The following is a 20,297-nucleotide window of genomic DNA, read 5'->3' as shown; positions in this document are numbered from 1 at the left end:
CAAAGTCTTTAGTCTTGTCTGTTTCTTTGTCTTTGGCCACACTGCGCAGCATGCAGGATCTTAGGCCCCGACCAGGAATTGAACCCATGCCCTCTGCGTTGAGAGCATGGAATCTTAACCCCTGGACTGCCAAGAAAATACCTGCTCCTGTTCTGACCAGCACTGTTGCTCTCTCAGGATTCTCATGGCGATTCTGTGATGATTTCCTGTTGTTTGATTTGGAGTCCTTATCTTTGTGTGTCCTCTGCTTCTGAGTTTCTGTCTGGTGTTCAGCCTGAAGAACATCCTCTGGCATTTATTGTGGTGGAGGCTGTCAGCAACAGGTGCCCTTGGATCTTGTCAACTTGAGAATGTTTTCATTTTGCCCTTGTATTTGAAGGGTATTGTCTCCAGATGGAGAATTCTGAGTTGACAGATTTTTATTCCTGCCTCAGCACTTTAAAGATGTTGTTCCATTGTCTTCTGTTCTCCATTGATCTTTGGTTTTTAGCGGTGTGATGACAGTGTGCCCAGACATAGTTTTCTCTTTATTTATCCTATTTTGGTTTTGCTGAACTTCCTGGATTTGTTAACTCGTATGTTTTTCATCAAATTTGAGGGTTTTGGCCATTCTTTCTTCAAATATTTTTCAGTCCTAGCCTTATTCTCTTCTCCGGAGGATCATTTGCTATGGCTCCGGAGGTTCCCTAAGGCTCTGTTCATTCTTTCAAATCTCTATCTGTAGATTGTAATCTCTATTAACCCATCTTTAATTGACTTTTTTTTTTATTTTGTTTTTGTCATTTCCTTTCTGATGATAAGCCCATCCAGTGAATTTTCTATTTCAGTTGTAGAATTTCCATTGGATTATATTTTATAATTTCTGTTTCTGTGCCAAAATTCCCTGTCTCAGATGACCCTAAGAGTTGAGCTGCATGTCTTGGCCCCAGACTCGAGTTTCCTCGTAAGAAAGCAAAATAACAAGAGGTATTTGTTTAAGGAGGAGCAGTTTCTAAACTCACTAGGAATGTCTGATGTGTATATGTGGTCAGAGTAGTGAGACTTAAATATTTTGGTATGTTATTTGCTGTGCTGTGTGACTTGTGAGGTTTTAGTTCCCCAGCCAGGTATTGGACCCAAGTCCTTAACCCTGAAAGTTCAGAGTCCTAACCACTGGACCATCAGGGAATTCCCTTAAATATTTTATTAAATCTCTGTTGTTTGGGGCTTGTTTTAGGTCGCAAAGGAGTTTGGCTTCCAAAATAATGGCTTCTCAGTTTACATCAATAGAAACAAGACTGGAGAAATAACAGCATCATCTAACAAATCCCTCAACCTGCTGAAGATCAAGTGAGTGCCTGAGGGGAGAAGGTGGGGAGTGGGGAGGGCATGCTGGCACTAGTTACCCGCCTGAAGTCACTAAGTTCTCCCCCGTTTCCTTCTGCTACTGTGATTACGGTCTTGAACGTGGACCAGAGTGCGGGTGACCATGCTGCTTGCCAGGTGTTTGGCAGCCATGCCGAATCTACAGTTACTGTCGAGCCGATCTGTTTGACTTGCAGAATTCAGGGATATGCGTCACAGAGGAGGAGTTATAGTGTGTGTGCAACTGCACACTCAGCTGCTTCATGCAGAGAAGGACCTTGAATGTAACTCTGTGTGTAGTTCTGCCTTGAGACCTGCTTGGTAGGTCTGTGTTGTATTTCTTGCTGGCACGACCCCTGGAATGCCTTAGAATTGATGGGTAATGTCAGAAGGATTTCTTGGGTGCAGAGACCTCTTCTGTTTTTTTAGTTTTATGGGAGCACAGCCACGTCCGTCCATTCGTTTATATGTCTTCATGCTGCAAGGGCAGGGCTGAGTGATTGTGACAGAGGCTGTCTGGTCTGCAAAGCCAAAAATATTTTACTGTCTGGCCCTTTAAAGAAAAGGTTTGCTCACCCCTGTCTGAGCTGTGTGGGCACACCTGCTCACGGGTTAGTGAGTAGAACCCTTCAGGTCTTTCGCTGTCCTTAGGTAGCGGGCAGGGAATTCTCCTATTTGGGCTACAGGTAGCCTGGCTGCTGTGGCCACTAGTGAGGGTTGGGCTGGGCTTTGTTGGTACTTGGCTGTGTGACTTTTACCAGTCAGAATAATAGGCTGTCTTGGCAATCTGTGTGGTCCATTTTAGACTCACAATTAGTATATCTTAGGGGGAAAAAATGAAATTTTAACATGAATTTATTTGTTCTTCAACGGATACTTGTTTGGCACCTGCTCATTGCCTGCTGCTGTGATGATGTAAAGCCTTGTCTTACGTATATTCGTTGCCAGTGGATGAGGGCCGACTTTCCTCCCAGCTCGCAAAGGGTTTCCGCATCTTGAGAATCACTTCTCGTGGGTGTTGCTCAGGTTTGGACTCACACCCACTACCCCTGGCTGTGTGCCTGAATAGTCACCCAGTGTCACTGGGCCCCTCCACCCTTGTCTGTTGGGGGTGGGGGCTTGCGCCTCCTCCACATGGTTGTCTGGTCCCTACACAGGACGTGCACTGTGAATGTGGCAGCTGTGTGTCTCAGAACTATTCTGACGGCTGGATGCCAGGAAAGGGGGGCTGCAGGATGAAGTACCCTTTAGGCAAGGCTGTCCACCTGCCATGCGGTCACACTTGGAGGGCGTGTCTTTCTGGGTGATCCTAGAGCGCGTCTTTTCAGTGATAGTTGTGATGTTTGCTGAGCAGCATGAGAAGCACGTCCTGTCCCTGCTCAAGAGTTACCCGACCACGTCTGTAAGAGTCGGTCACCCAGAGCTCTGTGCGGGGCTCACTCCAATGCCTTTGTTGCCATTTTCACAGTTCAACTGGCTGTTCTAATTCTCTAACTCATTTGTAGGTTCTTTTTTTCCTCCTCTGGCTGCTTTAAAGATCTTCTGTTGGTCTTGGGGTCCTGTGGTTTCTGTTTGATCTGTCCAGGTGTGGACTTGATGGTTTGTTAGTTGCTGTGTGTAATTCTACCTGATGTAAAATGTATTTTCTGTATCTGCAGGTGAGGTGTAGAGAATTCTTCCCCTTTATCTCTTTAAATAATACCTCTCCTTCAGTCTCTGTATTATTTCAGTGATTACATTTTTTACTTTTTTCTATTTGATTTCTTTCAGCCCTGGCTGTTAGCTCATATGCTCACAGGGGCTTCTTTCTGGCTCCTGCTCTACTCTCACGCTGGCCCCCAGGCTGCCAGTGAAGACTGCTGGGTTCCTTGGGGTTCTGCCTTGGCCTGTCACACACCTGGTGCTTCCCTCTCAGGTCCTGAGGTGTCTGGAGTCTGCCTCTCCTGAGTGTATTTAGGGTTTGTGAGGATCCTGTTGCACTATTGCTGGTGTTGTCTAGCCTGTTCTATGCAGGGGATTTGGGAAGAGCTACTAAGTCTGTGGCCCCTCTGCCCACTCTTGGAGCCCCTGGTCATTGCAGATAGCCTCTTGTTGCTCACAATTCTTCATTCCATTTCCAGCTGACATTTCACTCATAAGTATATATCCTTTGTTTTGAATTCCACACCTGAAGTCTTTGGCTATCTAAATCTGTTGATTGTTTCCCACCCTCTCTTGGTTCTGATGGTTCGTTTATCTTGTACATTTGGTGACCTTTTCTTGAGAGCTTATATTTGCCCAAACTTGGTCTTAGGGAGCCCTGAAGGATCTGGAGTTATTGGCTTTCCTACTGAAGGAAATGGCAACCTACTCCAGTATCCTTGCCTGGAAAATCTCATGGACAGAGGAGCCTGGTGGGCTGCAGTCCATGGGGTCTCAAAGAGTTGGGCACAACTGAGCGACTGACTTACTTACTGAGAAGCATTTGTTTCTGTAAGCACAAGGGGGCGTTGTGGGCTCAGCACTCAAGTTAATTTCTGTCTTTGGTTTCCTGAACCAAATAGCATCCCTAAGTGTACCCTGGATGCTTGCAAGAGCAGGCCTTTGGTTTCAGACTCTCGGACAGTTTTGCCTACAGCGTGGTGGATGGAGGCAGATAGGATTTCTCCTTGGTCTGTTTTGTCAACTGGTAGGTTTTTTCCCAGCTGTTGAGATATCTTCAGACATCTGGCTCTGTGTGGCATTTTGGGCTCAGCAACTCGCTTTGGGCAGGCAGGCTTGAGGCCTCATCTCTGTCGCCCAGAGAATGATTACAAGCCAACTTCAAGGTTCCCCTCGTGAGCTGGCCGTAAGTTCCCTCACTAGTCTTGTTTGAGCTGCCCTGGGTTTTTGGACCCTTGGGAGTTCCCTTCTTTAGAGCTCCACAATGCCTTTTAGAGTGTGTTTGTTAAAACTGATGGATAGTTGAGCCAAGTATCCTGAACCTGGAGGATGTTTAGCAATATCTCATTTGCTGTTAGACATAGACATCTTTGATTACAAGTTGGCTGTCTTATCACCCTAAATTGTGAGAGGAAAAAGAGGGCCGAGCAGACCCGTTGAAGAGTTGCAGCCCAGCCTCCCCGTCCTGGCTGAGGCACCTGTTCTCTCTGTTGGTTGGAGGCTCCAGGCTATGCTTCCAGTCTTGCTTTCTGCACGTGCCTCTTGAGAGCAAGGAAATACTTACCCAGTGGTGGTGCTACAGCTTTTCCTCCCAGACTGGCTGACTGATTGTCTCATGTTCACTGGCCTCAGGCATGGTGGTAGGTGGGCAGTCAGGCTCTGCTGAAGTCTGCAGTGGGTCTGATGGGGAAAGGACGCTGTTCATATCGAAAATGATCGAAAATCAAATGTTGCCCTTTGCAGTGTGAATCATGGCAGCCTTTGTAGAAAGCAGTACGTCAGCAGCTTTAAGAACAAATAAAACTCCTGAAGTCTAATGTACTCTCTCTGGGAAATCTGCCCTGCGGCCAGGAGACTGTGCCATCTCTTGGTGGCATGGTAGTGGCAGGTCTCTCAAGAGCCTTGCCTATCATGCGGGAGCAGCAAAGCGTACTGTAGGGTGGCTTCACCGTGGAGCCTTGACTAGAGGCAGACCATCTTTGGAGGGATTGTGTGGGAACAGCAAATATAGAAAGTGTGTGTCTAATCATCTCAGGGTTGTACATTAGTGACATGCATGTTATGGACATGTGTGTGAATGTAAAGAAATGGAAGGAAGATGCCCCAGGGAGGTAAATGAGGGAGCTAAAGAGAGGGCCAAGGAAGGAATGAGGGGAAGTGGGTGCCAAGCAGAGGAGGAGGAGGAGGATAGAGGCTGTGCTGCCCCAGCGTCTGCTGAGCTTGTGCGTCTTCTGTGTGGAACTAGGTGTGTCTGTGCCTGTGCAGCGTAGATCCTGCAGTCTGATGGTAAGGAAGTTATGTTTCAGTCCAGAGAGCCTGCTGCTGATCTCGATAAGGTGGACAGGCACAGGGGAGACAGGAAAGGAGCATTCGACTCTCTTTACAATTGGAAGTTTTACTGTCTAGTCCGTTGGGGTGGTTGGTGTTGGCTGTTTGTAGGCGTCAGAGGTTTTCGCGTGAGTTGATCTTCTGTGCAGCTCAGGTTGTGGAGAAAGAAAGACAGCCTCAACTTAACATTTGTTGTTTGAACAGGCATGGAGATCTGTTGTTCCTGTTTCCCTCGAACCTTGCGGGACCGTCGTCTGAGATGGAGACATCAGCCCCTCAGGGGTTGAAGGCCTGTGGTGCTCCCAACGTGGTGGAAGATGAGATTGACCAGTACCTCAGCAGGCAGGATGGGAAGATCTACAGGAGCCGCGACCCACAGCTGTAAGTGCCCTCGGGGCCACGGGGTCAGTCAAGTGAAATGTCTGTAATGTGTCCTGATGAAGAAATGTAAGTTTCGAGTTTGACCATCTATTTTCAACTTAGATCTCACTTAAGTTATAACTGTGAGCTTTTTCTCATTGTTTGAATCTCTAACTGTGCTCCATTTGTATTTTAAAAGTTTTAAATTGGTGAGAACTAAGAGATTTGAAAGAAGGGAGGAGGCTTAAACCAAGTCCTCTCTGTGGTGTGCCCCTGAAATACCTGGATGCACGTGCAGAGAGGGCTTTAGCAAGTGTGGCGGGGTAGAGGGGGGGGGACCCCAGCACCCGCCGGCACAGGTCCTCATTCACATTGTCTGGTTTAATTCTCGTGGACGATGCTCAGCCTCCCATACTCAGTGCGCTCTTTCCGTTCTTCTGGGAAATGTTTCATTTGCTAAAGGTGCCGCTCCCTTAGGAATGTTCACTTTTCACCGAGGAGTGTGTAAAATGCTTATGCTTGTGTACAATTGTTTATTTCAGATATTTGGCTGTCCTTTTTAAGGAGACTAGTTAGAAATATCTGAGTTCACACTCTGATGTAAAACTGAGTGAAAGTTGTCTCTGCAGTGGAGTGTGTAACTGCATCACTCTGCAGGCATGACATTGAGATATTGGAATTCAGCATGCTGCATTAGGAACTTGTATGTCTCCAATCAGAGGGCCCCAGACAGTGCTGAGATGCAGTTGGCGTGGAACCACTCTGTGGCTGTGGCCATCAGTCAGCTCTCCACCCCATTTGCATTCCTCCCAGGGACCCAGGGTGGCTCCCACTCTGATCAGTGTTTGTGAGGCTCATTAGAAATCTTTTTCAGAGTTCATGTGCCTCTGTGTGCATTACCTGGAAGAGCCTGCCTGTTGGGGGATCCAGGCGGGTTTTGCTCTGAAATACAGAACGAGGTGCACCTGAGCGCTCTCACCCCGTGTGGACAGTGCTGTGGCTGCACCTGTCAGCACCCTCGCCAGCTCCCACATCCCCACTGTCCTGTGCAGACTGAAACCCACAGAGCCAAGTGATCCTTTCATCCTTTTTTCAAAATACGTACGCAGAGTGGGTGTTTTCCACACTTGAGCTATTTATGTACCATTTTCAGGGTTTTTGCCACATCCACATACCAACTTTCTTAGTCTTTACCTAACATTTTTATTTAAATTGACTTTAAATTCATTCACTTTTGCTTTTGGTTTGTGTCATTTTAAGCAGTTAATATCCATGGAATAACAGGTTTGATGCACAGGTCAATAGTTTTAATACACACCAAAATATTAAACTGTTAGAAGCTCTCTTCACCATGTACCATTTCAGATAATTTCACGTGGGTGGGGCAGCATTTCATTAGGTATGACATGCATTGTGAGTATCAGCATGCAAGGAGGCAGAAGAGCACGTGCTGACACTGTGCGTTTCCCTTCCCTATGCTCTAGGTGCCGGCATGGGCCTCTGGGGAAGTGTGTGCACTGCGTTCCTCTCGAGGTGAGAGTCCATGCAGAGTGAGTTCCCAGAGCTGTCTCCACACCTCTAAGTCCTGGGCTGGGTTGGAGTGGTTCAAAGAACTTACCTATTTATTGCCCTGGGCCTCGTATTCTCCCTAGTACAGGCTGCACTGAGAGGCTGAGCCTTTATTTATGGGAGTGACCTTCTGGGTGGATTATGAACAGCTGGGACAGGGTATTGCTGTGATAAAGGGGCAGCATTTACACTGGGTTCCCTGGACAATCCTTTTACAACCTGACACAAAGCTGGGCCTGGCGGTTTTCGTGTTCATCATTGTTTTGATTTACTTTGCCCTGAATCTCACGTCTCTACTGATTTGTCCTGGTGAGATTGAGAGTTACCATAATAATGCTGACTTGTGACTGGTTAACACTGAATTTATGGCAGGAAGGCCAACCTGATTTTCTTCATGAGGCTCCTCTTGCTTCATCTTGTGGCTTTTTTTTTTTTTTTCCAAAATTTACTTGATACTTACTTGACTTACATCGTTTTATATTTAATAGAGATTCATTTTAATCTTTTAAAGATAGCTGGTACACAGAAAACTGGGTTCTGACCTAGAACAATAGTGAGGACCCAGCACCAGTTCTCCTACTGCCCACCTGCCTCAGGGCTGGGCAGGTGGAGGCTGTGGCCGCGACCCCGGGCGCAGGTGCGTGACTCTGTTGATTGTGTGTTTTGGCAGCCTTTTGATGAGGACTACCTAAACCACCTGGAGCCTCCCGTGAAGCACATGTCCTTCCACGCGTACATCCGGAAGCTGACTGGAGGGGCTGACAAGTAAGCAGCTTGAATGTGGGGGTGGCACCCGTGTGGCTTTGGGGCACAGAAGTTCATTTTTCGTCACTTGCACACGTTGCTTAAAGCCCCTTGGCATATGAGTGAGAAAAGTAAAAGAGTCTGGGCATGCATTGTTTGAATTTGTGAATCTTATTCTGATTCTAGAAGAGGAAACAGGTGGGTGGAGACTCTGGTACCTGCTGTAGTCCGCAGTGCCCAGTGCAGGGCAGAGGCCAGGCTGGCGGTGGCCACTGTGAAGGACCAGGGGTACCTTGGCAACCTTCTCTCGGGTATGTGGTGTCCTGGCAGCTAGTTGTTTGCGAAGATGGATGAGATGAGGTATGACAGTGGCCAGTCCTGTGTCTGTGGAGTCTGAGCCCACCTTCCCTCTGCTTTTTGGAAAACCTGACCACCTCCCCCCAGTCCTCTTGGCTCTCCTGTTTCACAGCCCCCGTCAGCCCTTTGCCCTGGAGCCTGCCTCGTTAGCATCTCAACTTCACAGCCATAGTAAGGCCGAGGTAGGGTGTTACCCCTGGCTTGGCCTCTGGTGCCTCGGCATTGCTATCTGCAGGCTCAGCCAGGCGGGCAGGGTGGGTGCAGGTGGGCAGCGGGGACGGCTGGCTCTTACAGAGCAGCTATGACAGTGGCAAGCTGAGAGCACTTTGATTTCTTCTGAATTACATCAAGTCCTTGCCATGCAGCCCCATCCTGCTGATGTGTTCACCTCACCAAAAAGGAACGGACTTCTTACTGGGATTTTATGATTCCTGTCTGTGCAGCGAGAGGAGATGGTGGTTGAACCCAACTCAGCAACATTTCTTGAAGAATGTCATGTTCGCCCGCTTGTAGTTTTTCTCTGACAGCCTGCTGACATCCTGAAATGACTTAAAAAAAAAACTTAGATCAGGGAAAAAAAAAATCTACCAGCAGCCTATTCTTGCTTTGTCCGTGGGGTAAGCTCTGAAGCTGTCTGGACCAGAGCACAAGTGAGCTGAGGTCTGCTGGCCTTTTGTCAGTCTAGGTCAAGGGCTCGCTTGTCGCTGTCGTTAACACGTAGCCTTGGTGGTAACCCTTGCTTCCCAAGTGCTGTCATTTTCATGATGCCGCTGGCTTGTGGGGACAGTGCTGCTCACTGGGCTGTTTGTGAACAGGAAAGCGACGGAGGTTGCAGGCGCTTGTGCAGGCTCACCGCCAAGTCCAGTGGGGCCCAGGACATCCTCACTGACCAAAAACAGAGTGGTGATATCTTTGTTATGTATCCTAATCACATTTTTTCTATGGATAAGAATTCTGTACAGAAATCTTAAGTACTAGACTCATTATGTAAATATTTCTGTTAAGCTGATGAAATTTAAAAAGAGTTTCATTTTCTCTCAGAGGCATAGGTTAAATCTAGATATTCAGCAGTACTCTTGAAAATCTTCATAGATGTTAGTGATAGTGAAAACGAACTGTTTTTGTCAGAAATAGTTCTGAATCCTGTACAGTGTTAAGTGTATGGGACAAAAGCTAGAACTCCATTAGAATAAATTTTAGCACATTTTCCCTGCTGTTGCTACCACGTGTTTAGCTCCTGAGAACTCTATTCAGGAAGTGTAAGGTATCTTACATTTTATTTCCAGCCTCCTGCTAAACTTTTCACCATTGTAATGTTTAATTAAGTTGCATTTTCTTGTTCAGGGGGAAATTTGTTGCCCTGGAGAACATCAGTTGCAAGATTAAATCAGGGTGTGAGGGACACCTTCCATGGCCTAACGGCATCTGTACTAAGTGCCAGCCAAGTGCCATCACACTGAACAGACAGGTGAGATGTTGTCTGTCCATCTAGATGCAGAAAGCAGTATATTTATGTTCATGGCTAAGGAAAGATCTCTAACTCCTTCAAGCATAGAGGAGAGCCTTCAGTTTTCTGTCTTGTTGGCTTATATGGAGGCAAAATTTTCTTGGTGACTGTTTAAAATGCTTAGTGGTTGTGACTTTGCCTTTTAAGAAACTGTGGCTCTGGAAGTTGGCTATGGCTCAACTATAAACAGAACTGTCCTGGGACCAGCTCAGGACATCTTTCCAAGCCAGGTTAAGAAGGGAACTGGGCTCAGGAAGGAGCCTTGGCTCAAGAAGGAGCTCAGGGAAAATTTTGTGTAGTTATTCTGGCCTTTTCCACTCTTATCGTCCAGCCCTCCAAGAATAACTCGCCTTGTCTTTGCCTTGCCGCTGCCAGCCCGTGTTTAACTGCTTAGAATCCCATGACCTCCTTGACTGAGAACCTTTCTCCTTTTCTTTCTTTCCTTCCTTCCATCCATCACTCTAGTTCTCTTTTTTCTTTCTTTCTGTCTTAATTTCTTTTTGAAAACTTTTTTTGACTTAGAAAATGTGAAAACCTTTATTTTAGGTGAAATCCCATGTGGGATTGAATACTCCCCCCTGCAGTGGAAGTACAGAGTCTTAACCACTGGACTGCTAGGGATGTCCCCCAGCGAGATAAATTTGAATTAATTTATTGAGGAATCCCACCATTACCCCTTCTACCTGCTAAAATCTGAAGTAGTCTGAAGGGCAGAGCACATTTTTAAAGTCTGTGTGTTTAAAAAGCTGGGTAAAAGATACTTGTGAACGGTTTGTGCTAAAAGAATTATTTTTTATTGAGTGCTTGAATTTAACCTATTGTTAACTCTACAGAAATACAGACATGTGGACAACATCATGTTTGAGAATCATACAGTTGCTGACCGCTTCCTTGACTTCTGGAGGAAGACGGGGAACCAGCACTTCGGGTACTTGTATGGACGGTACACGGAGCACAAAGACATTCCTCTTGGTATCAGGGCTGAAGTAGCTGCAATTTATGAGCCTCCTCAGGTAGACGTGAACAGGATTTACAGTCTGTGGGTCTCTGTTGCTTTATTTTGACGGCTCTGTGGGATGCCTTTTTCAGATTGCTTGTTTCTTTTCTTATTGCATCATTTGCCACAGTCTGTAGACACTCAGACACACTCAAAAAGAACATTTGGAGAGTAAGAACATAGCCCCTAAATATTTCAGTGTATGTTTCCAAAGAATAAGGACGCGTTCTTATATAACAAGTGCATTGACCAATTTAAGTAAGTTGAACTTTGATATAGATCTAATCTGCCATCTTATTCCACTTTTGTCAGTTCCCCCAAAGTGTCATAAAGTTGCTGTCTTCTGATTCCCTATCTCCTCTGCTCATGCCTACTATCACCTATCCTAGGAATTATGAAATTAGAGTCACAAAATTACTCTAGTTCTTTATCTTATGCCACACATATAACTTAATAACAGTATCAAGATTACCACCAGTGTAGGACTGAAAACAGTTTAGAATCGTTTAGGTGGAAGGGTAGAGTCCCTAGGGTATATCCCACTAGGGACCAGCAGTTGGTTTCTGTGTTTAAAGTTGCCTGGAAGATCTTCTTTGTATGATTATGTCACCAACAGGTTATAACCAACATTTACGTTCATTTGATTTTCAGTATTGAAGGATTGGTTTTATATATATGTATTTAAATTTGTTGTACAATTACGTAAAACTTTTATATGGTTGTATAATATATATATGTGTAATATAATGTTTTATTATATATAGTAAGTTCACTACAAAAGTGAAGACTGGAACTGTGTTGCATCCTGGTTTATGATGTGTTGAGATAGTTAGGAGAGGAACCTTGTTCCTACAGGTTACTGTGATGCAAAAACACAAAAATGCAATGCGTTGAGGCATGAACAGAGGAACAAATGGAACATAGTAAATGTTGGACTGAATTAGGTGGTGGGTGTATAGGTGTTCACTACTGATTCTTTAAACTTTGTTGTATGCCTGAAATTTTTTATTTTAAAAAATGATGGAAAAGAAATTTGCATGTTTGCAAAGTGAGATCTACAAACAGCGTCTTCCCCTTCATCTGATTTCCTCCCTCCCCTACAGGTATCCCTCACTTTAAACAATTTTTGGCTTAGATCTGTAAAGTTTGATTTTTTTTTAGTATAAGTGGGTACATAGATACTGCTGTCTTCTCCTTTATCTCTGGTGGGCACCATGCCATACACGTGTGTCACCTTGTGCTGTGCTCTGGAGATCTTGCCATGGCTGGTTCCCTTTTTTTTTTTTAACAAACCAGGGTCTGGAACTGCAGGGCTTGTGGCCGGTGCAGGTGTGTGACTCCTGGAGAGATACCAGTTCTTCCCTGGGTGTATTTATACAGATTGTGTGTCGTCTACCCCTTGACATTCTTGTTATCTATTGAGAGCCACAGAGGAAATGTTGGACCAGGCCTTCTGTGATGGTTCACTTGTAAGGAGATGGAAGATGGCAGTAGGTGCTCACCCAGAGACCCTGCTTGTCCAACCCTTCAGCTGCTGAATGTGCTCTGTAAGCGGGATCTGCTTTTGGAAGCACATGAGGTTCCAGTTCAGCTTTGAGGAGGGCCCTTCATGATGTTCCAGTTCAGTTTTGAGGAGGGTCCTTTCATGAAGTATTTTAACAGTTCTGTTAAGAGTACGATTGAACAAAAAATGGAATCAGAAGCCTTTGGCGTCGAAACTACTCACAGCATCATCAGAGCTCCCAAACTAGGGATCCTGGAGGTTGAAACATTTGAGCTCTAATAACCACCAGCTCATTAGAAGTTGAAGCTCATGATGCCACATGTCATGAAACAAAAATCCTTAGGTTTGTTCTGAGTTTGTGCTTTGACCTGTGCCCTGTATGTATTAATCATCTCCATATGGGTCATACCCAGCAACATAAAGTTCTTTTGTTATTTTGCCAGGATTTGACTAATTTACAAGGATATACCCAATTAGCATAACTCAATTTGGAGTTACTTTCACTTTCCTGTTCATAGCCGTGTCTTCTGCTCAGTATGATGCTTAACCTATGAGCTGCATTTTGGTGCAGATTAAAGATGTTAGCATGCTTTGTCTACTGCAAGAAGTGGAGTCCTGTGGCCAGTGTAGGTTGCATGTGAGCCAGCCCAGGCCCCCCCACTGCCCCGAGCTGAGCGCTCTCCTCACGAGTCAACAGGATACCCATTTCAGGTGCCCTTTTGTTGGCTTAGAGTGTGCTTATCTTCTGTGCTCTCTTATTCTGCCTTGCCGGTGAAACTAAGCACTGTCCCTGTAGAAGTTGTGTGCAGGTTTTCCAAGGCTGTTTTTTCTGGGAATGAATGTTACTTTGTAACTCTAACCTTGCTTAATCTAGCCAAGCTTACCTGGAGTTAAACTATTTATCCAAGGGAGTTTTGAACCTAACTTCTATTCCAAACAAAGGAACCTTAAGGTATAGAGAGCCTTCTCTAGTCCTGAACAACCACACATTTCATGTGGAGCTGCTAACGTGAACCAGCCTGAATATCGGCTCTTCATGTTCTCTGAATCTTGATTAAAAGCAAAGCCGAGCCCTGGAAGGAAAGAGCCTGGAGGGCTTGGCTTATGGATCTGGTTGAGCTTTTTTGCTGCTGAAAATCTCCTGTTTGGCAAGGGAGATTGGTGCTCCTTTGTGACAACTGACCAGAAATGGAGCAGAGCTGCTTGCTGCTTTCCTGAACCCCTCCTCTAAATCCACCTTCTCTTTAATACCCTCACAGATTGGTACACAGAATAGCTTGGAGCTTCTTGAAGACCCAAAGGCCGAGGTGGTTGATGAAATTGCTGCCAAACTTGGCCTGAGGAAGGTACTGAGACTATTTTTGTCCTTGAGGGAGGACCTGGGCTCTGTGTTGGGGACATCTAGGTGTGTCGCATGGCCAGGCCTGATCCGGGACTGAACTCCCAGCTGCTCAAGGTCAGATGCAGACCCTGCACGTTTTGAAGCCTCACATGTATTTATTGGGTGCCTAAAAAAGGATGCCAGTGTAGGGACTGTTACATGTAAATCCACCAGACATACTTCTTGCGGATCGCCTCAAAGTGAGCCAGGAAAGAAGCCGCAGGAGCAAGACCCCTACTTCTGCTGCAAGGGACCTGACACCAGGCTCTGTCCCACCTGCCTGCTCAGGCACATCCTTCTGGGTGTGTGCTCTCCCTTCACGTGTCTGTCTGCACGGATCATTTTCTCTCCCCTGTACTTGGAGATTCTGGTGGTTCCCCTTTAGTCCTCATTGAACCTCCTGTTTGTAATTGAGGCATCTGAGCATATAAGCCTTGCTAGTTTTCTGGGCAGTTAGAAGACAGAGGGTTTTCTTTTTGAATCTGTTTGTGTAGTTTATCTCACATCTTTGGTAGAGTTCCTAGGAACTGTAAAGACGACTTTTTATAGATAATGTTGAAATGTGAATTTGAACACATTTTAAAAATTCACTATGTTAAGTTTTATCGTTTGTTTCCTAATCAGTTTAGACAGGGAGAAATAGACTCTGTACAGATAAATGGGGGAAGACTGGAAATGAGCCTTATAACCCAGGAATGCTATGGAGCAAAGTTACTACTTCATTTTAAGAAAAAGATTCCTGTTGTTTCTAAAAAGGAGTCAGTATCATGATATAGGGGCATATTTTGGTTTAAATTCTGAAAGTTTCTCGTGTTGAAAAGAGAAATCAGTGTTTTTATTTTAAACCCATTTTTGTTGTAAATGTTTGGTTCATGTTAGAGTAGAAGATCTTGAAATTACTTAAATGCCTTTCTCCAAACACTAATTCCTTAGCCCTTATCTCAGCTTGATTTTGATTCTGTTTTGTTTAATGGTTAAATTACATTTATCCCTTAAGTCTCATTTTCTCCATTGCCATCCTCCTTGGGGGTTTTGTTCATTTGGGCATTTTTAAAGAAAACGAAAGTCTCTTGATTTGGCTGGTCATGTCTGCAGGAGATGGAGTTGAAGAGTTTCATGTCAGGGTTGTACTGGAGAGGGTCACAGGCACCAGGTCACTTCTTTGAAGGACTGAAATGGGTGTGTGTCTGGATTCCATCATCGCTCTTTAACTTCCCAGCCAGGTTCTGGTTCAGGAAGGGTAACCAGCTGTGAGATTCATGGGCACAGGAGGGCCAGGGTTCACCGAGCACATGGACAGGCACTGTTGCTGTAGCAGGATGTGCCAGGAAGGCTGACTGTGCTGAGGTCTGGGATTGGCGTTTCAGATCCCTGTACCCTCAGATGCTTCCTTCAGCCCTGCACTGGAGCTCAGAGGAGTAGCTGGGTGAAGTCTCTGTTGTGTTTTTACTTTTATTCTAAATGCATTCTCTAGGGAGTATGTTCTCCTGTCTTGTGGAGAAAGCCGTAGCATCTGAAGTATCACTGTCTTTATTTGCTTGCTCGTTGTTTCTCCTTCTCTCCAGAGTGCCAATTCCCTTTTCACTGATATTCTGTTAGTTTTGACCACCCCAGAGTCCCCTGCACCTAGCACAGTGCTGGGCCCAGAGATGGTGCTGAGTCTTAGTTTCTAACACATAAATGAGCTTTGCTCTTTGCCCTCATCTCCACCTGGCAACATCAGGGGGAGGACAACCAGTGTCAGCTGAGTACTGTTTGAGAGCCCTGGTTTGGACAATGGCTTAGCTGAGGAGCTGACTCACCTAGAAAGAAAGGACTGACTCCCAGGAGTCTCCTCTCTGGGCAGAAGCTAGAAGGCATTCATCATCTGTTTCAGGGAGAGACTCAGAAGGTATTTTTCTCTCTTATGCAGGTTGGCTGGATATTTACAGACCTTGTCTCAGAAGATACTCGGAAGGGTACAGTTCGATACAGTCGAAATAAGGTGAGGTGGGGCGGGCATGTTTGCTTGACAGGACCTTGTTACAGACCAGCTCTGGGCTGCACTCGTGGGCATCTCAGCACAGCTTCTTGTTTTTAGACCACATTATTTTCAACACATTGTTGTTGGTAAATTAAGGCTGAGTCTGTTCATTCTGTGTTGGAAATCAAAATCCTCCTTAGCTTTATAAAGCCCTGCCTTTCAGAGGTCAGCCCGTGAGGTGAATTGCCACGTGCTTCTGGCCTTACTGGTTGCAAGTGGTTTTCTGTGAGGGGTTGGTAACAGTAAGTGTAGGTGCTCGTTTCACTGTAGTTTGTGACGTGCCATAGTTTAGTTCTTACTATTTTCTAAAGAAGAAATAGAAGCATATTTTGACAAGATGCTGTAGAACTTGATATGCTGGTTCTCTTTTCTTAGGACACCTATTTTCTGAGTTCAGAAGAATGTATCACTGCAGGAGACTTCCAAAATAAGCATCCCAACATATGTCGACTATCTCCAGATGGACATTTTGGATCCAAGTTTGTTACTGCAGTGGCTACAGGTATAAATGGAGGCAGAGTTATGTTATAACCATTACTACCCTGTCGATAGGTTTTGTTCCTCTTTGCATTCTTTTTTAGGCACTTTTTTTTTTTGCCTCACCCTGGTACCAGGCCTGAATGGATGTAGGAAAGAAAGGATTAAATCATGTCAAGTCTGTGTTTAGCCTGCTCTGCTGCCCAGTTGTTGGTTTAGTCACCAAGTCATGTCTAACTCTCTGCAACCCTGTGGCCTGTGACCCCACCAGGCTCCTCTGCCATGGGGTTTTCTCAGGCAAGAGTACTGGAGTGGGTTGCCATTTCCTTCTCCAGGGGATCTTCCCAACCCAGGGGTCAAACTTGGGTCTCCTGCGTTGAAAGGTGGATTCTTTACTAGTGAGCAACCAGAAAAGCCTTGCATTGTTAACGTAGTTACAATAGATTTTCTGAATGGGCCTGTGAGACATAAAATTCTTCTTTCTGGTTTGTGGCAGAAATCCTGAACTCAGCGTCGCCCCAAACTGTTAATGCTAGAATCGTGGCCTCGGTGTAGCCCTCCTCTGGTCCACTCTCTTAGCCTTAGTCCAGGTTCACTTGGTTCTGGATCTGAATTCTAGGCTGCCTTTGCCCCTTTCCAGTAACCAAGGATGGCTCTGGTTAAGTAAGAGAAAAGGAATTTACTGTTCCTGTTACTTGTTTGTTTATGAGTGGAAGTGTCATTTTAAGAAATCTTTTCCATAAAGCTTTTATTGGGAGTGATGAGTGTGTTTGTGATATTGTGTCTATTGTATTACATGTTACATATATGTCATGAAAGTTGCTAAGTCGTGTGCAGCTCTTTGGGACCCCATGGGCTATACAGTCCATGGAATCCTCTAGGCCAGAATACTGGAGTGGGTAGCCTTTCCTTCTCCAGGGGATCTTCCCAACCCTGGGATTGAATCCAGGTCTCCCACATTGTAGGCGGAATCTTTACCAGCTGAACCACAAGGGAAGCCCATACGTCATGAATACATAGTAATAAAAGATTATGGCCTGTAAAAAAGTGCCACCAAATCTTCTATAATACACTTGAGATGCTGTCCTAGAAAAAAGCCAAGTATAAGACCATATGGTTCAAAAGGAGTAGGAATTTGAAACTTGGAAAACCAACTCATAAAAACTCTTTGGTCAGTTTATTAAACACTAACCTTGATCCTGTGAAGCCTTGAGTTCTTCCATCACAGAGGTGATAATCCAGTTCATTCATGGTTACCACACTTCTTCTAGTTTAAAAACCCAGTTTACAAACATCCTAAAGCATATTAAAAAATATGTGCTCAGTCGTGTCCAACTCTTTATGACCCCATGGACTAGCCCGCCAGGCTCCTCTAGCCATGGAATTTTCCAGGCAAGAATCCTTGAGTGGGTTGCCATTTCCTTTTCCATAAGTAACTATATCCCCTATTAATCCCAGCTGAGCCTGTTACCACTGCCATGGGAACCATGAAGGAAAACATCTTTCATGCTGTCTGAATTTTTAAGATCCATTTGATTTGCGATCCATTTAGAGTGACAGGCACCTTCTCTTTGAAATGAATGTACTTTGGGGCACAAGAGGCTATGGCAGCATCGTTCACATGTTAACGTGAATTAACGGGGTCAGGTGCTTAAGGCAGTGGATGGGAGTTTGGACAGGGATTAGTGAAAGCACTAATTCTGTAGCATAGAGTCCTTCTACCAGGGCCTTATGGGGCAGGGAACCTATTGTGATGAGAACGCTCAGGGCAGCAGGAGCCAAGGGGGAAAACAGAGAAGAGACAGGTTGTACATTATCAGAATTTTGCCAAGCCAGCTTTCTGTTTGACACAGGGGAGGAAAGTATTCTCTTTCTACTTCCTACATCACATAACCCCCACTCGCTTCATTTAGGCTGAGATTCTGGGTCTAGGCATTTAGGCTGGTGGTTCTCAAACCTATCAGACCTGATACCTGCTCTTCAGTACATTTATGACACGTCTTTACTATCCAGAAAGTAAAATTCATAGATAATATACCAGCCTACACACCTGATTCTAAAAAGAAAGCAGAGTTGTAGGATGACTGTAACATTAAGGAAAAATAATAGTGAAGGAACGTGTAATAAGACAGTACACTCCATGAGCCAGCAAGTGCTTGGGGACTGATGCTTGCTGAGGACAGCACTGTGGAGGGCTGCCAGCCTTGTGGGCGGGCCCTTTGTAGGCATCAGTGACATGATTCCTAGACATTCAGCCAGCAGCCCTCCATAGAACTCTGAGCCAGGCAGGGCCCTTCCTCAGCTTATACGGTATCCTGTTCATAGATGATACGCTGTTAAAGCTATGAGTATATTTCTGTGGTTGTGTATAAAATGCAGTCGATTCTAATCCCAGGTCTCCACAAATACGGGTTTTGCCTATAGGAGTGTGCACAGGACATTTCAAGGCCAGGTGTGATGTGGAGCGGTTGTTAGTCGTGAGGGACTTACTTGAACATAGCAGGGCGTCCGGCACCTTGACTCTAGCCTGCTAAAACTGGCAGCTCCTGCCCCACCCTGCCCAACTTCATTAAGAAAAACAAAAGTCACCTCCACAGATTTTCAGAACTGCTTCTCGTGAGCACTGTTGTTTTAGGCTTCCATGGGCTCCCATGGTAACCTAACCCCTTTAATTACTGTTTCTATGGGGAATTATTTGATGAGCCCAAAGAACTGGTACATGTTTAGAATTACAAATAGTCTCCAAGTCAGGAGCTGCCTGTACTTTCAGTTATTGAGTCATACCTGTTGTTGGGAATTTGGAAATTACAGATTGTCCGTGGAATTTTTGCTTCTGAAATTGGCACTTTACTGACAGGTTTTAAAACTGTAAGGTAGTAAATCACTTATAATAAGATCTGCAGTTAGAGTCCTTTCAGATCTGGGCTGAGCTGTCCTTGGTAGTGCTGTGAGATGCTCAGATGCGTAATTTCTCTCGCTTTCCTTGGGGGTGGAGATGGATGGTGTTCCTTGATCGGTACTTTATCCTCCTTTTATAAAGAAGCTAAGTTAGAGATGTTGAGAGCTTTTTGTTTTTTTTAATTCTCCAAAGCTATCGCAGTTGTCAGGGTGTGACCCTGATTCTGGAGGGGAGGAAGATGGCTGAATGATTGGTCCTGCCTGACCACCTCCATGGGTTTTACCCTCATCTTGAACTGTAACCCTGAGGCAGGTTTCTATGGAGTAGGACCTGAGAAAGGTTAGCATGGAGGGCAGGGCTCGGCGCAGGGAGAGTGGCCGCCTAAGTGCTGCAGCAGGGTCCACGTCTGCCTCACAGATATGCCGGCTGTCAAGGTGTCTGAGGTCAGGACTGCCCTCTGCAGTGTGCAGATAACTAGCGTAACTAGTCTTCTCCCATTCACTCCCATCCGTCTTCCTGCATTCACTCAAGAATGAAATTTGCTGGAACATGGGGCTCTGTTGTTCACATCCCTGTGTTACTAAAATCCAGGAGCCCAAGTGTGCTTTTGGATGGGTGTTAGAGAAGGTTTAACAGTCATACCTCCAGTTCTGAGAGAGCATGTTGCTGGTGGGCCTGTTTGAGAAGCTGCAGTGGCATTTCCACAGCCTGTGTTCACGGCTTTGTGCCCACAGCTCTCATGAAGCTGCAGTTGAACTTTTTTGATTCTACCCAAGACACATACACGGGAGTTGGTTCTGCAAATCCGAGATGAGGAATGACTGCTTTGAACATCCTCCAGTGGATTCTCATTGAAGGTCTTTCTCTTGCAGGTGGCCCCGACAACCAGGTCCACTTTGAAGGGTACCAGGTGTCCAATCAGTGCATGGCCCTGGTCCGAGATGAATGCCTGCTGCCCTGCAAGGATGCCCCTGAGCTCGGCTATGCCAAGGAGTCCAGCAGCGAGCAGTACGTGCCTGATGTGTTTTATAAGGTAAAAGTGCGATGGTACCAGAAGAGAGAAGTGGATGGAGAGCAGTGTGGACGCTGACCTGTCCTGGACGTTACTAATTTTGGTGCATTCTGGCCATGGGTCCACCATGGTCGTCTAGAGGCCAGCTTGTGGA

General features: G+C 45.6%; 1 protein-coding gene across 1 annotated transcript in view; it reads left to right on the top strand.

Annotated features, from left to right (window-relative positions):
- The window catches only part of NPLOC4 (nuclear protein localization 4 homolog (S. cerevisiae)), a 49,806-nt gene that overhangs the window by 8,693 nt on the left and 20,816 nt on the right, over positions 1-20,297 (top strand). Inside the window, exons 3-12 of the mRNA XM_010856315.1 lie at positions 1,217-1,329; positions 5,518-5,694; positions 7,158-7,206; positions 7,913-8,007; positions 9,688-9,811; positions 10,684-10,863; positions 13,611-13,697; positions 15,645-15,716; positions 16,131-16,257; positions 20,004-20,164. Of these exons, the coding sequence (XP_010854617.1) occupies positions 1,217-1,329; positions 5,518-5,694; positions 7,158-7,206; positions 7,913-8,007; positions 9,688-9,811; positions 10,684-10,863; positions 13,611-13,697; positions 15,645-15,716; positions 16,131-16,257; positions 20,004-20,164 (1,185 nt within the window). The remainder of the gene's footprint in view (positions 1-1,216; positions 1,330-5,517; positions 5,695-7,157; positions 7,207-7,912; positions 8,008-9,687; positions 9,812-10,683; positions 10,864-13,610; positions 13,698-15,644; positions 15,717-16,130; positions 16,258-20,003; positions 20,165-20,297) is intronic.

The sequence above is a fragment of the Bison bison genome, unplaced genomic scaffold (genome assembly GCF_000754665.1).
Source record: "Bison bison bison isolate TAMUID 2011002044 unplaced genomic scaffold, Bison_UMD1.0 scf7180017864371, whole genome shotgun sequence".
Classification (NCBI taxonomy): Eukaryota; Metazoa; Chordata; class Mammalia; order Artiodactyla; family Bovidae; genus Bison; species Bison bison.
This window is presented reverse-complemented; position numbering and strand designations above follow the sequence as displayed.